The sequence below is a fragment of the Coturnix japonica genome, chromosome 11 (assembly GCF_054131305.1).
Source record: "Coturnix japonica strain WE chromosome 11, WE-NBRP24, whole genome shotgun sequence".
Taxonomy (NCBI): domain Eukaryota; kingdom Metazoa; phylum Chordata; class Aves; order Galliformes; family Phasianidae; genus Coturnix; species Coturnix japonica.
In genome coordinates, this window is record NC_140673.1 from 10,006,698 (window position 1) to 10,019,375 (window position 12,678).

The window sequence follows — 12,678 nt, forward strand, 5'->3', positions numbered from 1 at the left end:
GGAGGGAATAAGGAGGTTCCTGGTCTGTTTCACGTGGGAAACCAAACACTTCAGTCAATGCTTAAAGGTGGCCCTTTTTTATTTTTGGTTTGCTACACACGCCTTTTCCTAATTTAATGAAGCCCCTGAGTTTTGCTGGCAGGGAACCAGATCCATGCCCTTAAGAACATCAAGGATCAGATAAGTTACGCAGAGCGGTAGGAATAATATACTAATACATCCAATCTAACTTTTTTAGACTCTTTGCTTAAAAGAAAGGTGGGTGTCTGTGCTACAGAATGTAAGGACAGGAAGGAGCAGCGGCTTCATGGTTACGATTTTCTCCTTTATATTAGGGCCTCTGGAATGAATTTCAGATGATAGATAGAATGCAAAGCAGTGTGTGAGAGAGATTTTTTTATTTCTCATTGCTGCTGCCAAGGTAAACAGTAAGCTGATAACAGAATGCCCTTTAAACTTGGAACTCAGGAGGTTCTAACGGGGACAGTGTTCAGCTAGTTCAAATTGTTCCTTTCAGTTTGATGCCTAGATTTACTGTTATCCAACAAATTCAGAGCCATTGACTGATACAAAGTATGGCCAGTGGAAGCAGAGTTCTGCAAGTCTAGTCGTGGTTTGTGGAGAATTAAAACAAAATAAAAAGTTTTCAGTGAAGTAATTTTCGTCACAAAATACTCTGGGAGTTACAGAGTTTGCCAATACCATTGAAAATTCAGTTAATCATTCACAAAAGTGATAGTCGGGGATTTTTTTTGCAGATGATGGGAACTGCTGATGAGGACGGTAATGAAGATGAGATTTAAAAGCTGTTTTTTCTTCCTAGTTATGATGAATTCAGGCAAACTCTTTGCAGAAGGTAAAAACACTACATTCTTTTGCTGATAAATATGCATTGAATCTAGAAAGTGTGGTTTAGATCTCTTAGGTGTGGTGTCTTTCGTATCTTGAGCAAGAATAAAGACTGCTTTTTAAATACAGTTTTGTTGCTAGATGGCTGATAATCATGAATCAGTTGCTGCTGCTTATCCAAGCTACAGATTCACATGCATGCTTTGAAGCTGTATAATAGGTCCAGGTTTCTGTTTGGAAGAATTTTCTCACTAAATGTCTCTGAGCTATTTTGGGGAATTATGCAATTGGAAATTTGCCCTCCTAGACATTAGGTGTGTTGGCGTGTCACACTAATTGGGTTGTTCTGGCTGACGGCTGGACAGGGGAGCAGAAGTTAAATGGTGCCTGCAGAAGTCAGCCTCAGGCGATGCCTCATGTTTCCTATCCCTTTTTTCTATACTGCTCGAAATTCCTGAGTCTGTCTAGAATGCTGCTGCTTGAACTGTGAGTTCTGTTCCTAAACTCCCTTCAGCTAGTCATCTGTATTGGCACCTGTTGGTTCATCATGCTGGATGAGCAGCTATTGTGTAGCTGATTCTTGACACTGTTTCCACTTCATTTGTCTGTGCATCAGAAGTTTTTCAGTAAAAGGTGCCCCTGCTTATATCTTCTAGGCTACAGAGAGTCAGATAAACACGCCCTGCATCCATTTTGTCCTGATCAAAAAGGGAAATTTCATTCCACAGATTATTCTATTTCTGTGAACCTAAAGAATGTCTGTTTTCAATATCTCACAATTTCAGTGTGCATTATAAGACTCTAAATGCCAAGGATAAGATTTAGTTAAAAAAAAAAACAAACTATAGTAAGTGTGATAACTTCGGAAAAAAACTTTTTTTAATTTAACAACAGCGACTGCCAAATACACCAGCTTTGACCTTGCAAGCAGAGTTTCATTTCCTTTGTTTGTACGCCCGAATCAATCCAACTGTTTTAAAACAAATACATTCTTATATGGGATGAGATTTACAGTGAGAAATACGCCTGTTATGATGTCTTTGCAGATGAATTTTGTGATTTGCCTCATGTAGAAAATGGACGGATTGCCCCCTATTATTACAGTTTTAAAGGCTACTATTTCCCTATGCGTAAAGGAAAAAACCTTTCCTATTCTTGTGCGGCCGGTTATACGACTGAAACTGGGACTCAAGAAGGAAGAATAACTTGTACGGTAAAAGGATGGTCTCCAGTGCCACAGTGCTACAGTGAGTTAGTTTCTTCATTTCATTGTTACCTCCAGCAGGAACCTATTTTGGCTCAATTATTTTCTCAAGCGTATGGGGACAAAAGGTGCAGAATAGTAGGGATAAAATTATGTATGAAGTTATGTTGAGGTGAAATCCATTGTGTATTATATTCATACACTGAATTATTTACACTATTATATGCTCCTCTTACCACATATGTTTTTTAAGAATTTCAAAAAAGGTGCTCAGCATACCTTAATTTGGGAAAATTAATTGATATTTTAGATGCAGATGGGCATCTGAGCCACCTTAGCTCCAGACTGACATGTAAAGCTGTACTACCATCTGTTCAGTGTTTGTGGCAGAATTTCCATAAAACAAGAACGTGAATTTGGATTGAGATGACTTGAAAACCTCATTTTCTTGTCCTTCAGGGAAAATATTACCTTAATTATTTTTTGCTAACCACACTGTCTTGTCATTTAGAAAAATGTACTAAGCCTCTTCTGGAACATGGCATTTTTTATGGTACAGAAACTTACTTCAAAATACATGAGAAACTACAGTACAAATGTAATCAAGGCTACCACGCTCCCGGCGGTGGTACTGAAGATACGCTGCAATGTCAGTCAGACGGATGGTCTTCCCAGGCAACCTGTACGAAGAAAGTTGGTAGGGTTGTGTTTTTCTCCTTCTAATGTCATATATGTTTATATAATTCTGCTGGCTTTCCCAAACCTGTAAGGTCAAACTGCCTTTGTCAGGTTATTTGAATACTCCTGAAGTAAGTTCCCAGCTGTACTGCATGCGATGAAGTTCTCAGATGTTTCATGCTGCTTGTTTTGTGAATTGGCATAGATAACATTGTGGAATTGGTATAGGCGAGATCATTCCATTTCAAATAAACCCATTTTTGTCCAAACTTTGAACCCAAATGAGCACTAGGAAACCTATAAAAACTGTTGCCTTTTTAATTGTTTGCTATTTCCAAAGAGTGCCTCAGATACAATCACTTTTAAGGGAAGTTTAGGTAAGTAAGCTCAAAGGAAAAACAACACTAATATTACAGCTGTGTCTTATTCATTTAAGAATCATGCCAAGTACCAGAGTTACATCATGGCAGCTACTTCACAACCCAGCGAGAGCTCCAAATGAATGAAGCTCTGCTATATAAATGTGATGAGGGATACCACACTGCAGGAGGAAACGCTACAGAAGCAGCAGTTTGTCTCCCGCACGGATGGTCCCTTACTCCAAAGTGCTCAAGTATGTAGTGCATTTGAAATGAAATCTGTTTGAAATGTGACACAGTCTAAAACTGGATAAAAAATTCTAAGTTTTATAAACTGTTGGGATAAAAAAGTTTATGTTTTCTCCCCAGAAAAAACCTGCCCCTCTTTGGGTGCAATAGAACACGGAGGTTTCTATCCAGTGAAGAAAATCTATGAAGAAGGAGATGTTGTTCATTTTTTCTGTGAGGAAAATTACTCTTTCCGTGAATTTGATCTGATTCAGTGTTATTACTTTGGCTGGTATCCGGATCCTCCGGTGTGTGAAGGTACCTCATTTTTGCGTCTGCAATATGTAAAATTCTGCAGCACTTCCTTGAACTGAAATGCTTTCTTTATGAATACAAAATACAAATAACCTCTTGTACCAGTTTACTACCTAACTAGAAATAAAATGTGAGCAGAAGAGCACCAGGCCTAAATGGTGGGGAAGAGGAAATACTGGCAATTGGAATTAGGCTGCTTCCGCCTGTTCTAGGTGGAATCTAACAATTGAGCAGGCACTGTTACCTGCTGCTGCTTCCACGTGTTGTTTCCTGGAAAAGCAGGAAGAAGCAATAGTGGGGAAGTCACTCAGCCCTTAGAGTTCAAGGTGGGGAAGTCACTCAGCCCTTAGAGTTCAAGGTAACCAGTGTTCAGATTATGTGAAGGGTTAACTGAGCATGTGTAGAAGTTTCGTGAGGTGGGAGCATGCCTCCTGATGTACTAAGAACAATTCTTTTACAGCATTTCTGTCTGATGCTTGAGGAGGAAGATATATATTCATTTCTCCTTAAAAAAAACAACAACAAAAAAACCACAACAAAGCAAAACAAAAAAACACAAAACCACTGCTGGTTTTAAGTGCATTTTTAAGTAAAAATGCTATTTTTGAATCATTTAGGTTGGAAGAAAGATACTTAAGATGATCGAGTCCAACCGTCCACCTGACACTACATGTCCAACTGCGTTCCTAAGCACCACACCCACATCTCTCTCAGATACTTCCAGGGGCTGTGATCAGTGGTCACTGCTTTCACTGCTTGTGTATTATTACAATTGGATTCACCAGCTGTGTTAAGTATTGTGCTAATGGATGGTGTGGAAAATCTGTTACCCAATTACTTAGAAAGAACATTATACCGAGAACACAAGAAATTATCAGTTTCTTTATAACAGTGCAATATCATAATGCCTCTCTTTTATATTTGTTGAAAGTAAAGCCCCATTTTTGTTCTAAATCTTCATCTTAAGTGAGGTGTGGGGCTGAGAGATGCCTCTGGATAAACCAGAAATGCCTTCTGAAAACACAGACTTGCACACCACACGGTTAAATGAATTGTGCTGCTTACATGCATTTTTTATTTTCAGATGTAAGAAATAAATGTCCTCCGCCACCACTGCCTCCTCACGCCCGTATCAGCACAGACAGAAGAACATATCACAGTGGTGACAGAGTTCGCATACAGTGTCAGAGTGAATATGAAATAAGAGGATCTGGGGAAATCCAATGTGAAAAAGGAAAATGGACGTCACCCCCTATATGTCTGGGTCAGTACCTCTGGCAGCTGAATAGAAATAATTCTTAAACAGTATCTTAATATTCCCAATGGTCACAGTTTCCCTACCTGCAAAGCTAATTGTTCTCCTCTGATAAAAGCTTGAGAGCTCGAGTGCCTCACATAAGAAAGATGAGCTAGATTATATATTTGTTTGTTTGTTTGTTTGTTTTTCTTGCTGTGATTTCAGGATATGTGGATAAAAGTGAATCTAAGACACCAGTACTCGAAGTAAATGTGTCGATAAGAGCAAGCGAAACGTATCACAGTGAAGAAATGAGTAGGTGAAACTTTCTTTTCTATTAAATAGGAAATCAGATGCTCTCTAATGCTGTTACAGGTATTTTACGACTAACCTTATTACTCTTTTGCTACACTACAGTTCCTTACTCTCGAAGATGTTTGCGTATTCTTCATTTTAGCAGTAAGCCTGAGTGTCACATCCTTATTTCTTGAGACTGTAAATTACCAGTGTTTCAGTGCTGTATGTATAATTTTCTTACATGCATTAGCATTTAACTGCAATCATTTTGTATTCCATTACTATTGTCTTTATGTGCAAATTCAGGAGTATTTTGCTAATCCTTTGTTTCATAGTTCACTAAGACTTATTTTGAACTCCATACTGGTTTAACATTTTGAGCAGCCAATTAAGACAGTCTCAGCACACAACAACTAGTCCATATTGAGTGTAAACCAGCAGGAGTCAAGAGTGGATGTAGATGAGGAGCCTAGAATGAATAAAAATAGCCTGCACTTTATCTGGGTAATTGTAGACCTCGTCAGACACTTTATTTGTATGCAAATTTTGGATCAAACTCCATTTTGACTATTTAAACTATTCAGATATTTTCACGGTGGTGACATCATTTTAAAGATTTAATTATGTATCATCTACTTACCTTGCATTAGAAATACAGCAAAACTGCACCTCTCCACCAGCGATTAAAAATGGTGTTCTTCTGGGCCCTTTATTACCAAGTTACACAAATGGTGACTCAGCTGAATATGGTTGCCAGCGTTACTATATTTTGGATGGGCCCAGTACTATTTACTGCGAACAAGGAAACTGGACAGAACAACCTACTTGCTTGGGTAAGCCTTGCAGGAAAATAATACAATAAATCTATCCTTCTTTCCTTCCTGAAAATAAAAGATCTTTCTTCCAATGTTTAATGTTCTAATGTTTAATAACATTTGTAGAAAACATCGTATCAGACGTTTGTGTTTCCTGGGAATTACTGTTCTGAGTTCATTCTTTTTCATTTATTACTTTTTGTTTGTTTGTTTGTTTTTTAAAATAATATATCCAAAATGTTATTTCTCAAAGTTCCTAAATATTTTAGTACTACTGGTTTTTTTGTTTATTTCCACTTTTTTCCAACTCCTAAAAAAGGCAGTTAAGAAATTGCTTTCATTTCCTAGATCCGTGCATTCTTAATGTAACTGATATGAACAGTAACAACATAGAGTTGAAATGGAGACAGGAAGAATTAATCTTTCTACATGGTGATCTTGTTGAGTTCGAATGTAAGCAAGGATACAAATTTCTCCACACTACTGAGACATCCCCTGGGAGGACTCGGTGCGACCGTGGAAGGCTGAAATACCCCAAATGTGTTTTTCAAGGTAAAACAATGCTTTCCATTTGTTCTTTCAATTTTATTGGTCTCAGACCTATTAAGAAACACTTGCCTCAGCAGAAGAGGCCTAGAAAGTATTGCAAAGGGTAATAAAAGTTTAGTATCTGACAGATATCCTTACACAATACAGATATTCTGTTAAATCTGTGTTGAATCACAGAATCACAGAATGACCCGGGTTGGAAGGGACCTCAAGGATCATGTAGTTCCAACGCCCCTGCCTAGCAGGGCCACCAAACATACACCTTTACTAGATCGGATTGCCCAGAGCCCTGTCCAACCTGAATATAGTTGTTAAATACATACGAGCACAATAAAAACAACACACCTTCCTCTGGTGGGAAGGCAATAGAAGGGAGGGAGCAGCTGTTCTCCAAGCTGAGGGAAGTGAAGGCTCTGCTGTGGAAAGAGAGCTGTAAACACCGAAATGCATACAAGAGGTTTCTCGTGGTTTAGAAATAGCACAGATTTCATTCTGATTTGAGACGTGACGTAGAAGTATTGAGAATAAACTGAGTTGATATTTAGTTAGTGCTGATAGCAATTTAAAGCTGCTCACTTGTTAGTTTCTTACCTTGAATATTTCACAAAGATTTTTGATGTTGTTCCAGTGCCTGTGGAAAAATGTGACTCTCCACCATCTATTGCAAATGGAGCTCTTACTCTCCCACCTCTGACCCAGTATGACAACGGTTCTTCAGTTCAGTATAGTTGCTCTGATTATTACTTCTTGCAAGGATCTGAGAGGATTTATTGTTCCGAGGGCCAGTGGACTTCACCGCCACTTTGTATAGGTAGGCACAGCAGTTATTTTTGGTTGTTAGGTGTGAACTAAGTATTTATAGATTGATGCTCAGCATTAATAGACTGAGTGTTGTCAATTGCAACATCATTAAGAGTTTAAATGAATTTTTCAGTTAGAGAGGAATGCATGTTTTAATAGAAGCGAGTACAACCTTGTTTGGCTTTTTTAAGTACATATTATGTACTGGCTGCAACAAAAAATACAGTGATTTCAAGTATAATATCTTAAGAGAAAGTGGAATAACCTACCTTTTGAGCATCAATTCTAGTCACAATCATCTGATTTCAAAAACAATGGATTTATTAACACTGAATATATTTCTATTCATTAGAGCCATGCACTTTGTCAAAGGACGAAATGGAAAAAAATAACGTGCTTCTAGAAAGTTTTTACGAGAACCAAGTTTACTTTTACCATGGGGATTATGTTGGATTTTACTGCAAACAGAACCATTTTGGAGCAGAATCTGGTGCAACTTTATTTCAAGTCCAGTGCAAGAGAGGACAGTTACTGTATCCAAGATGTGTTGAAAGGAGAAAATAATTACATATGACTTAAAAAAATAATGTATAGGAAAGGTATGTATGTTTTCTTTATCTAGAATTAACTAGATAAATGCCCTGTGGACTGAGGACTGAGTGTGCAGCAACACAAAGCAATATGAACAGCTTGTGTGTGGAAATCTTAGGAAGAAGAATTCAGTGAGACTTACGGTGCTTCTGCCAGTGCATCTGTGCAGGAGACTGTCAAAAGGAATATTTGTGTTCGTGGAACTTGGGTTGTAGTTGCTTTTTGTAGACAGGTGATGAATTTCTGTAGGTGATGAATTGTTTATCACTGTATTCAGCTTACCACTGCATTTTCACTAGGACTGTTGTCATAATATTGGTTGCTATTATTAACGTTGCTCAGATATTTTCAAGATTTCTTCTCATTCTGTTGCTGTCATTGCATTCAACATTATGCATTTGTTTTTCTAAAAGACCTTCAGCTCTGGCTGAAGCTGGGGGGAAGGGAGGGGTCTCTCCTTTGACAACAATAAATGGCAGATGAACGCCGTTTGCAAGTCTGGGAGAATGAACACATACAGTAAATAATAATGTGCTGCAGTAGCCTATTGCTTTGCACTGAAAGTGCTGGCAGTGCTTTCCCTGTCATCTGGATAAGGTTTTGCAACAAGAGGCTTCACCAAAGTTGAAAAACAAACAAATAAATAAGCCCAACACACACTTCTCAATATGAACATTTAAAGTACACGGAGCACCATCTCTTCCCCCAGGACACTTCTCTGCCTTATATGACCCATGGTCTGCTAACACAGAGACTGAGTGAAAGCACCACTGTCAAATCTGTATATTAAATAGCATTAAAGCTCTATTTAGTTTCTTTTTTACAGAAGCTTTTTAGTTTCTTGCTACTCCCAATGGATTTACCTTGCACAGGGGTACTTGCACACTACGCTGGAGCCCTACTGTTCTAGTGGACCTTCAGCACTGATTCATCCCAGTCTTCAGCTGAAAGATTCCCTCTTCTCCAAGTTCTGCAACAAAAGTTCTGTCTGTGCAATGGGAGTCAGCAGGCCTCTGTTCTCTTGAGATCTTATTCCAAGAAATCATGTCCAGTTATTTGGTTATAGAGTGACTAAAGCAAAGCTTTAGCTGTCCTGAAATCTCCTTTGTCAGCAAAAGCATCAACAGGAAGATCAGGTACTACTTACTTGCTTTATTTTCTTAGAACTCAACTGATGTTTATAACCTACATGAATAGCAAGACAGATTGATTCCATTAACAGTGCACAGATGCATCGTATGGCTTTAGTTCATTTTCATGAGCTTGGCTGAATTAATTAGGTGAAGTTAAGGAAAAATCTTTCTGTGCTGAAGGCATCTCAAGGTCAAAGCATAATCCATTGCTGCACAGAGCTGTGTGTGCTGCACATGCTACCTTTCAAAAAAATTCTTAGAAAAGAGAACTTTGGGAAGAATGAGCAGCGTATCTTCTACAAAGCTCTATAAATTAGCTCCCCAGCAAGCAATATGCTAATGCGACATGAACATATTAGCTGTTCCTATCCATCAGCTGCAATATGTCACCATTGGATCAATGACCAAATAAATAAATAAAGCACAAGCATCTTGGATCCATCAAGACAGCAACGCAGGCTCGCCAAAAAAATGAAAAGGATGGCAGGTTTCATTCCAGGACCTGGACCAAAGGAGTTGTGCCCACCTGCATCCAGAAATCCTAGTTAGTGACTTGCATCCCAACACCTAGCCTTTCCACCAAGTAAAACAGAAGGTCAGGTCCTGAGTAGGAATCAGGTCACGCAATCCAAAGAATCTCCCAAGTTGTTTGAAGAAGACTCACCCTGACTCATCCTGCCTCTGCCATCACCCCAGGCTAAGTTCCAGGCACGATCACGGAGAAAAAGCTAGAAGCAGATGAGGCCAAATACACCAATAATCGAATTACCTGCAGGCTTTTTAATTCTCGACTCAGTATGCCACCAAAGACAGCCTACTTCAGGATGCAAATGTAAATAAAATTAACAGGGATCAATGCAGAATAGGCAAGATGTAAGTAACTGCATTCATTTGGATGGATGAAATGTAAACACAGTTACAGAATGCAAACAAATTCACAAAAAATGGTTAAATTCGAACAAAATCATCCAATAGTATGAAGAAAATGAATTAGCAAATTCCAACAGAGAGCGCTGCCTAAGCTTTAAAGCACAATAAAGCAGGAAACTCTGGGAAAACTTGAGCTCAGATCACTGGATTTGTTGAAAGAGCACTCAGTTCTCCAGCTGGACTCAGTCATGTCATTTCCATCTATCCAATTGCTCCTGAACCGTAAAGAGACAGAAGAGGAAACAGAGATCGTCAAGGCTGATGTTATCACGTTTCCCAGCAGTGAAAAGCGGTTGCCAACCATGCTCACTGCTTGAATTCAGCTCCCCAGGTTCCTTGGAACAAGAGCAGCTCCTCCATGACTGCAGGTATGAGATTAAGCGAAGGCCCCTGAATCTGATCCTCCTTTTACAGTCCTTCTTGGCTGTTGCCCACAGTTCTTTTACAGCACCTCCCACTCAGACTCACTAGTAGTTGAGTACTCACATTGAGGGTACTCAAATACTCCATCCCGACACTGTGGGTTAAATTTCTCTGGTCTTGAAACTGCCACACGTGACCATTTGCATGTAAAGGGAATACGTTCCTTAGAGCGATAGATGTAAGGCGCTGTCCAGGGTAGTTTAATGTTGTTCTTATCCATTTCTGACTGAAGCACTGTGCAGTCCCCTGGAAAACAAAAAATGCCACTAACAATGTGGAGTACTTTAACAATTTGCCTGTAGATCTCACAATGGAAGCCAAGTCTCTGAAGGTGTTAGTACCAATTGAGTGCCTCGTACCATTACTCTGCTTCCCTTTTGCGATACATAGCACAGACTATGAAAGATAAAAGCTCTTTTCATACTCTTTGGCAATGATCCAGTAAAGCCTGCTCAGGGAAACTGTAGAAAGGGATGAGCATAGATTTCCCTTCTGAGAAGCCTACAAAGGCCTGCCGTGGCATCAGCTGCTGTCCCCGTATGTATTGGAACATGTTATGAGCAGAGACGAGCTAGAAAGGCCGCAGAGGTACGAAGGGGGCACAGCATGGCAGCAACAGAGACCAGGAGAGAAGCTCACCGGGACAAAACTTTGCCTAAATGGGCAGGCTTGGGAGAGGCTGCAATGAAATAGTCTCCTGTCTTGCCACAGTCAGGGAAACAATTTCAGGGGTATCACTTTCAGGGAACTCACGAGCTCTTTAATTCTCCTTGGAGTTAGACAGTCACAGAACAAATAACCCTGACATGAGTCTTGGTGATCTCAGATACTCCTGTCAGCAGCACCTTGGGAAACACAACCCATCACGGCCTACAGCTGTACAGGACTTCCCACACCCTGGTGCTTTGTTATTATTTCCCCAGGCATGCTTGCTAAAGTTTTTGCACTAAATATGCAAAGAACAGCAGCCAAACAATGACAGATGGTGAAGACTTACTTCCTGTTTTGCACCGTGGATATTTTAATGTGCCATTAATACATTGTACTCTGAACGGAGAAGATTCTGGGTCTTTCACATTTCCTATTTTGCAATCAAATTCGATAAAATCACCCGATTTGGAATATAGCTTTCTTTCTCCCCTCCATTTCAGCTCAATGTTGTTATTGTTCATATCTTCTTCAGCTGCTGTACAGGCCACTGGGAAAGGGCAAGAGAACATCGTCATCAATTCATACAGATGCACCACCTCTAATTTTATTCCTTCCTACAGAGGTTCTTCACATCATATCACCTACCTAAGCAAACCGGTGGATTTGTCCACTGCCCATTAATGCATTTGATCTGCTGAGATCCTTCCAGGATGTAGAAATTTGGGCATTTATATTTCAAAATTGCACCTTGTGAATATTCTGGCAACGGGAAGGAAAGAATATCTCCATTTTCAATGTCCGGAGGTGGGCCGCATTTTTCACTCCTTCCTGGAAGAACATTAACACTTAGAAAGAAACGGTTCAGAGTTTAATTGCAGGGGTTGCCTGGTCTCAAATACTTTGGGAGACTACCTCACCTGTAGACTCAGAGGAAAGCAGAGAAAATTGCCACCTTGACACCAAATATCTGGCAGATGGAAAAGAGCCAGAGTTACTCATTTTTCCACTGCTGGGACTCATAACTACCAGTTCATCCATCTGTCACCTCAGGAGCTTTTGCTGCTTTCTGCAAGACTTTCACAGGTCCTACACAATAGTGCAGGATGTTTGGCACAGCTCTTTCTATGGAACTGGATGCCCACCAGCTCTCTGTACTGACTAAGCAGGGACAAGCACGAATCTTTTTGCAAACTAGAACAAAGGACACCGGACCATACAATTTCAGTTAATAATGGGGCAGACCTCGGGCTCTGAGGAGTCTGTACCTGCCAGATGCACTGCACTTGCTCACAGCTCAGAGACTGAAATTTGAAGAAGAAAATGCCACCGAACCGGCTTGACGGCAGTCTCACCAATAGGCTACCGAATGAAAAGACAGGAAAAGTACCTTTGCACGTGGGCAGCTCCGTCCAGGTCCCATTCTGACAACTTACAGTGGAAGCTCCAGTCATACGAAAACCTTTCCAGCACTGATATATAGCTGTCTCCCCAGGCAAATACCTTGACTTTTTAACACCTTGAATTTTGCCACCAGCGATTTCTGGAGGAGGTCCACACCTCATATCTGAAAAGAGATATTTCTACAGTTGCAGTTATAGTCATTGAGATGTTCCCCTAT

The 12,678-nt window shown here is 39.9% G+C and overlaps 2 protein-coding genes across 10 annotated transcripts in view; one reads left to right on the forward strand and one right to left on the reverse strand.

Moving 5' to 3' along the window:
- LOC107317155 (coagulation factor XIII B chain-like) overlaps positions 1 to 8,751 on the forward strand; it is a 33,124-nt gene extending 24,373 nt beyond the window's left edge. For 6 of the 9 annotated variants that reach the window (XM_085511133.1, XM_085511132.1, XM_085511134.1 and 3 more), the window contains 11 exons: positions 759 to 856; positions 1,896 to 2,096; positions 2,565 to 2,750; positions 3,168 to 3,344; positions 3,460 to 3,636; positions 4,718 to 4,897; positions 5,096 to 5,185; positions 5,818 to 6,000; positions 6,331 to 6,534; positions 7,160 to 7,342; positions 7,685 to 8,751. In XM_085511133.1, the coding sequence (XP_085367259.1) occupies positions 775 to 856; positions 1,896 to 2,096; positions 2,565 to 2,750; positions 3,168 to 3,344; positions 3,460 to 3,636; positions 4,718 to 4,897; positions 5,096 to 5,185; positions 5,818 to 6,000; positions 6,331 to 6,534; positions 7,160 to 7,342; positions 7,685 to 7,896 (1,875 nt within the window). In that variant the 5' untranslated portion in view covers positions 759 to 774 and the 3' untranslated portion in view covers positions 7,897 to 8,751. The remainder of the gene's footprint in view (positions 1 to 758; positions 857 to 1,895; positions 2,097 to 2,564; positions 2,751 to 3,167; positions 3,345 to 3,459; positions 3,637 to 4,717; positions 4,898 to 5,095; positions 5,186 to 5,817; positions 6,001 to 6,330; positions 6,535 to 7,159; positions 7,343 to 7,684) is intronic. The other 3 variants (XM_085511139.1, XM_032446356.2, XM_085511138.1) reach the window with 2 other exon arrangements.
- Positions 8,752 to 9,816: 1,065 nt separating this feature from the next.
- CFH (complement factor H) overlaps positions 9,817 to 12,678 on the reverse strand; it is a 30,190-nt gene continuing 27,328 nt past the window's right edge. The window contains exons 20-23 of the mRNA XM_015869474.3: positions 12,448 to 12,624; positions 11,706 to 11,888; positions 11,407 to 11,607; positions 9,817 to 10,655 (exon numbers count right to left, since the gene is read on the reverse strand). Coding sequence (XP_015724960.2) covers positions 10,429 to 10,655; positions 11,407 to 11,607; positions 11,706 to 11,888; positions 12,448 to 12,624 — 788 coding nt within the window. The 3' untranslated portion in view covers positions 9,817 to 10,428. The remainder of the gene's footprint in view (positions 10,656 to 11,406; positions 11,608 to 11,705; positions 11,889 to 12,447; positions 12,625 to 12,678) is intronic.